The sequence below is a fragment of the Salvelinus sp. IW2-2015 genome, unplaced genomic scaffold (genome assembly GCF_002910315.2).
Source record: "Salvelinus sp. IW2-2015 unplaced genomic scaffold, ASM291031v2 Un_scaffold3512, whole genome shotgun sequence".
Lineage (NCBI taxonomy): Eukaryota > Metazoa > Chordata > Actinopteri > Salmoniformes > Salmonidae > Salvelinus > Salvelinus sp. IW2-2015.
The window spans coordinates 18,118-24,559 of record NW_019944792.1 but is presented as its reverse complement, the minus strand read 5'-3'; the positions used below and the strand labels follow the sequence as shown (position 1 = coordinate 24,559).

The following is a 6,442-nucleotide window of genomic DNA, read 5'->3' as shown; positions in this document are numbered from 1 at the left end:
AATCTTACTGTTTCTATCCTTGTAAACTAGTAATTTATCATTCGATTTCCTATTTTAGACGATACTGGGGTGTTTCTAGCCTCGTAAACTCTGTTAATTTATCATTAGATGACCTATCTTACACTATACTGGTAGACTAAGATAACATTTTACAGCAGTTTAGTTATGCTAATGGAGGAAGGTAGGACATCATTGACTATGTACTATGTGACATGTTCTTATCAACAGTGTGTTAGCACCAGTGACAACATGGTCAATACATTATTCCCTATGCTGAAGGCTGCTGTGAAGAAAGATCAGAAGTTGCCGTCAAATTCCTGCCGAAGGCCAATCAGTGGATCCAAGATATCACCAATGAAGTTGATAACATAGTAAAAGAGTAAGCCAATATAAATGTTACAGAATGCATTCTGTTCAGCCCTGAGTAGGGATTAAACTAGCAGCATCAACAAAAGCAACTCAAACCCAACGATCTTAGTGAGCAGAGCAATTTTACATTCACTACACACACCTTAAATATTAAACATAAACATTCAGATCATACCACATAGCAGTGTTGACAATGAAATATGTCAAAGATTTGATCATGTTCTCTCACTACTTTATTTAGCTATAAGAAACTCAACATTGGGGTGGCGACCGCTACCAGCGATGTTCTTTCCACCAAAGAAGAAACAGAGGACAAGAAGAGAAAGCTGACCAAGGAAGAGGAGATCCTGCAGAATAGTGTAAAGGACTACAATGAGAAGCTAGGAGGGGTCCAGTCAGATCTGGATGAGGTCAATACAAATATCATCAATGTTGATACAGAGTTGCGTGAGTTGGTTGAGAGCATTGCCAGTAGAAACAAGACGTTTGGCATAGAGGCTGCCGTGGTTCCCTTCCTAGGAATCATCATCGATGCTATGCAGAGGGTAATCAATGACCCTGGAGATAGTGCCGCCATTGAGTTGACCAAGAACAAGATGAATCAGCTTCAGCAGGACAAGACCCGTTTGAGTAAGAAAGAGTGGGAGGCCCAAACGGAGCTGATGAAGTTGCAGATGAAGATTAACAAAGCCTCATTTGACCTGGGTAAGGAAGGACATTAAGGACTACACTGTTTTGTACATGGTGGTCGTTCCTTTCCTTCATGACATTACCTCTGCTATTGGGGAACTGAATAAGACAAGAGGTAAATCAAATCAAATTTTATTTGTCACATGCTCCGATAACAGCAGGTGTAGACCTTACAGTGAAATGCTTACTTACAAGCCCTTAACCAACAATGCAGTTTTAAGAAAATACCACAAAAAAGTAAGAGATAAGAATAACAAATAATTAAAGAGCAGCAGTAAATAACAACAGCGGGGCTATAGACAGGGGGTACCGGTACAGAGTCAATGTGTCAATGTGCGGGGGCACAGGTGTCGAGGTAATTGAGGTAATTATGTGCTGTACATGTAGGTAGAGTTATTAAAGTGGCTATGCATAGATAATAACAGAGAGTAGCAGCGGTGTGGGGGGCAATGCAAATAGTCTGTGTAGCCATTTGATTACCTGTTCAGGAGTCTTATGGCTTGGGGGTAGAAGCTGTTTAGAAGCCTCTTAGACCTAGACTTGGCGCTCCGGTACCGCTTGCCGTGCCTGAGCAGAGAAAACAGTCTATGACTGGGGTGGCTGGAGTCTTTGACAATTTTTAGGGCCTTCCTCTGACACCACCTGGTATAGAGGTCCTGGATGGCAGGAAGATTGGCCCCGGTGATGTACTGTGCCGTATGTACTACCCTCTGTAGTGCCTTGCGGCCGGAGAAGGAGCAGTTGCCATACCAGGCAGTGATGCAACCTGTCAGGATGCTCTCGATGGTGCAGCTGTAAAAGCTTTTGAGGATCTGAGGACCCATGTCAAATCTTATCAGTCTCCTGAGGGGGAATAGGTTTTGTTGTGCCCTCTTCACGACTGTCTTGGTGTGCTTGGACCATGTTAGTTTGTTGTTGATGTGGATGCCAAGGAACTTGAAGATCTCAACCTGCTCCACTATAGCCCCGTCGATGAGAATGGCTCGGTCCTCCTTTTCCTGTAGTCCACAATCATCTCCTTTGTCTTGACCACGTTGAGGGAGAGGTTGTCGTCCTTGCACCACACGGTCAGGTCTCTGACCACCTCCCTATAGGCTGTCTCATCGTTGTCGTGATCAGGCCTACCACTGTTGTGTCATCAGCAAATTTAATGATGGTGTTGGAGTCGTGCCTGGCCGTGCAGTCATGAGTGAACAGGGGTACAGGAGGGGACTGAGCACCCCTGAGGCGCCCTGTGTTGTTACCTACCCTTACCACTTGGGGGCGGCCCATCAGGAAGTCCAGGATCCAGTTGCAGAGGAAGGTGTTTAGTTCCAGGGTCCTTAGCTTAATGATGAGCTTTGAAGGCACTATGGTGTTGAACGCCGAGCTGGTGTCAATGAATAGCATTCTCACATAGGTGTTCCTTTTGTCCAGGTGGGAAAGGGCAGTGTGGAGTGCAATAGAGATTGCATCATCTGTGGATCTGTTGGTGTTGTATGCAAATTGGAGTGGGTCTAGGGTTTCTGGAATAATGGTGTTGTAAGCCATGACCAGCCTTTCAAAGCATTTCATGGCCACAGACGTGAGTGCTATGGGTCAGTAGTCATTTAGGTAGGTTACCTTAGTGTTCTTGGGCACAGGGGCTATAGTGATCTGCTTGAAACATGTTGGTATTACAGACAGACAGGGAGAGGTAGAAAATGTCAGTGAAGACACTTGCCAGATGGTCAGCGCATGCTCGGAGTACACGTCCTGGTAATGTGTCTGGCCCAGCGGCCTTGTGAATGTTGACCCGTTTAAAGGTCTTACACACATCGGCTACGGAGAGCGTGATCACATAGTTGTCTGGAACAGCTGATGCTCTCATGCATGTTTCAGTGTTACTTGCCTCGAAGCGAGCATAGAAGTTATTTAGCTCGTTTGGTAGGCTTGTGTCACTGGGCAGCTCTCGGCTGTGCTTCCCTTTGTAGTCTGTAATAGTTTGCAGGCCCTGCCACATTCGACGAGCGTCGGAGCCAGTGTAGTACGATTCGATCTTAGTCCTGTATTGATGCTTTGCCTGTTTGATGGTTCGTCAGAGGGCATAGCCGAATTTCTTATAAGTTCCGGGTTAGAATCCTGCTCCTTGAAAGCGGCAGCTCTAACCTTTAGCTCAGTGTGATTGTTGCCTGTAATCCATGGCTTCTGGTTGAGGTGTGTACATACAGTCACTGTGGGGACGACGTCCTTGATGCACTTATTGATAAAGCCAGTGACTGATGTCGTGTACTCCTCAATGCCATTGGAAGAATCGCAGAACATATTCCAGTCTGTGCTAGCAAAACAGTCCTGTTGTTTAGCATCTGCTTCATCTGACCACTTTTTTATAGACTGAGTAACTGGTGCTTCCTGCTTTAATTTGAGCTTGTAAGCAGGAATTAGGAGGATAGAGATATGGTCAGATTTGCCAAATGGAGGGTAAGGGAGAACTTTGTATGCATCTCTGTGTGGAGTAAAGGTGGTCTAGAATTGTTTTCCCTCTGGTTGCACATTTAACATGCTGATAGAAATGAGGTAAAACTGATTTAAGTTTCCCTGCATTAAAGTCCCCGGCCACTAGGAGAGCCGCCTCTGGATGAGCGTTTTCCTGTTTGCTTATGGCGGAATGCAGCTCATTGAGTGCGGTTTTTGTGCCAGCCTCAGTCTGTGGTGGTATGTAGACAGCTACGAAAAATACAGATGAAAACTCTCTGGATAGATAGTCTGGTCTATAGCTTATCATGAGATCTATCTCAGGCAAGCAAAACCTTGAGACTTCCTTAAATATTGTGCACCAGCTATTGTTTACAAATGTGCATAGGCCCCCGCCCCGTGTCTTACCAGAGGCTGCTGTTCTGTCCTACCGATAGTATATAACCCGCCAGCTGTATTTTCTTAATGTCGTCGTTCAGCCACGACTCAGTGAAACATAAGATATTACAGTTTGTAATGTCCCGTTGGTAGGATGTACGTGGTTTCAGTGCGTCCCAGTTATTTTCCAGCGATTGAACGTTAGCTAGCAGAACAGAAGGCAAGGGCAGATTAGCCACTCGTCGCCTGATCCTCAAGGCATTCTGATCTCTTTCCGCGAAACCTAAATTTACTTTTACAGCTAATCACAGGGATATGGGCCTGGTTGGGTGTCTGTAGTATATGCCTCGCATCCGACTCATTGAAGAACTCCTCGTCCAATTTGAAGTGAGTAATCCCAGTTCTGATGTGCAGAAGCTCTTTTCGGTCATAGATGGTAGCAGCAACTTTATGTACAAAACAAGTTACGAACAACGCGAAAAAACGAACAAAATAGCATGGTTGGTTAAGTGCCGATAAGATGGCAGCCCTACCCTCCGGCGCCATCTTAAGAAGAGGAATGTCAATGCTGTTTGTATTTGTTTTTCCAGGTTCTGTTCCTGATCCTGTCCATCTGGCTGAGGTTCAGACCTGCCTGACCCGGATCCAGAAGATTCTGCTGCAACTCAAAAGCTTCTGGGAGAAGATCAGAGTGATGGTGACCAATCTGAAGCAGAAGACCTTCGCTGGGGAAGACCTGATTGATGTTCTCTCAGATTTTAAGGAGGAGTTCTTGGATTCCTTGCAAGTAGCTGAAGAGGTGAATTAATACATTTTCTCTGCTGGCACTCTGCCAGAATAATGTATCATTGTTTGTACTTCATATCATTACTTATGTGAATGATCCTGCTAAAGGGTAATGTAACTCAAAAAAGGCATGCTAAAATCCTTTTCATACAATAATGCTTTAAAACGTCTTAATGTAAAATCTAATCTTCAAAATCACAAGGATAAAGGGTAAATTAGGTCAGCATTTCTCAACCCATTGGTAGAGGGCTTACATGGTGGGCAAGAACAAAAATGTGCACACCCTACCAAGAACGGATTGAGAAACTAAAGGAATCCAACGTGGATTGAGACCATAACTAATGTCTCTCCCTGGGTTTACCCCATAGGCTTGGAACACGTTCAGAGGGAGATGCCAGAACGTCATGGTCATGTTTAGTGTCCAGTCGAAGGATGCCTACAACTTCCTGGAGACCAGCCCATCCTCTCTCACCCAGGAAGAGTGGCAGGAAATGTATGATGGTGTGACAGCCAAACTGTACTCCTTCTACCCTGCCCTCAAGGCCAAGCAGGCCATTGAGGACCAGCAGGTTGCAGAGAGTAACTAATGTTTGCATCCACTGCCACCAGGTTAACATTAAATTCGTTTTTTTTGTTGGTCTTATATTGACTTTGGTGACACATAGGATTTGTGGGCATAATCAGCAGTTCACATGCTGTGTTGAGTAACTTTCCATTATTATGTTGATCAGTGTTGAACTTTTATTAGACCTCATATGTTGATCAGTGTTGAGCTTTTATTAGACCTCATATGTTGATCAGTGTTGAACTTTTATTAGACCTCATATGTTGATCAGTGTTGAACTTTTATTAGACCTCATATGTTGATCAGTGTTGAGCTTTTATTAGACGTCATCATCTACTATGCTAACAGTGGAGTATACTAATGTTGTGTGTAGCAGGCAGGTTTGTTATTGTTCTTTGTGGAGCAATGGTGTGTTTTAAGGCTTCTGGTCAAAGACTTCAATAGTTCAACTTTGTGCAGAGCTTGCAGGCACATGAGCTGATCTACTTAAATATGTATACGCCACAGGTAGGGAAATCTTTCGAGCCATTGTTGTGTGCTTTAGAAAACAGCACATCCTTTGTTTTTCCTGCATTAAATACTAATTTAAGACAATGAAAGGAGTCTGTAGGTCACATAGAGCCTGGTTCACAATGGAGGCAACAGTAACATCCACATTATGATGCAATTTACAATTATTCGCAGACAAACCAATATTGTTACTGTAGAATGATGGTAGAAAGTACTGGACCCAGAACCTTGCGGGACACCTTTTGTTATATGAAGGAATTTGACTGCACACCATCAGCAGATGGACATTGCGATCTATCAGTTAAATTGTTTTGAAACCAATTACAAACGTCCTGATCTAAACCAATTGAAGATAGCCTCTGTATCAACAGTAAATTATCAACAGGCCTTTGACGTTTATATAAAGCGCGCAGCACAATGTTTTTTCAGCTTGATCATTAAGAAATACAAGCCGCCATGACTGAGCCATCTTGGATGTAAATACATTTACCAACATTTTCTGCTGTAAATATCATATTAATGTGCTTATAAAGACAGTACGACAAAATAATTTTTGTCTATAGTACAACTTCAGCTGTCTAACCAGAAGTGGAATGGCATTCTAGTTCTATGGTCTATTTGGCCAAATCTAAGGATTTTGTTTCTTTACAGCGGAGGCCCACCCATAAGGGCATTAGAGGCGTTACCCTACTTGTGATTGGTAAGAAAATA

The 6,442-nt window shown here is 43.7% G+C and overlaps 1 protein-coding gene across 1 annotated transcript; it reads left to right on the top strand.

Annotated features, from left to right (window-relative positions):
- The first annotated feature begins 403 nt into the window (after positions 1–403).
- LOC139025894 (repetitive organellar protein-like) lies at positions 404–5,978 on the top strand. Its single transcript, XM_070441145.1, has 4 exons — positions 404–417; positions 611–1,074; positions 4,461–4,669; positions 5,025–5,978. The coding sequence occupies exons 1-4, from the start codon at positions 404–406 to the stop codon at positions 5,241–5,243; spliced, it is 906 nt and encodes a 301-aa protein (XP_070297246.1). The 3' UTR covers positions 5,244–5,978.
- The last annotated feature ends 464 nt before the right edge of the window (positions 5,979–6,442 follow it).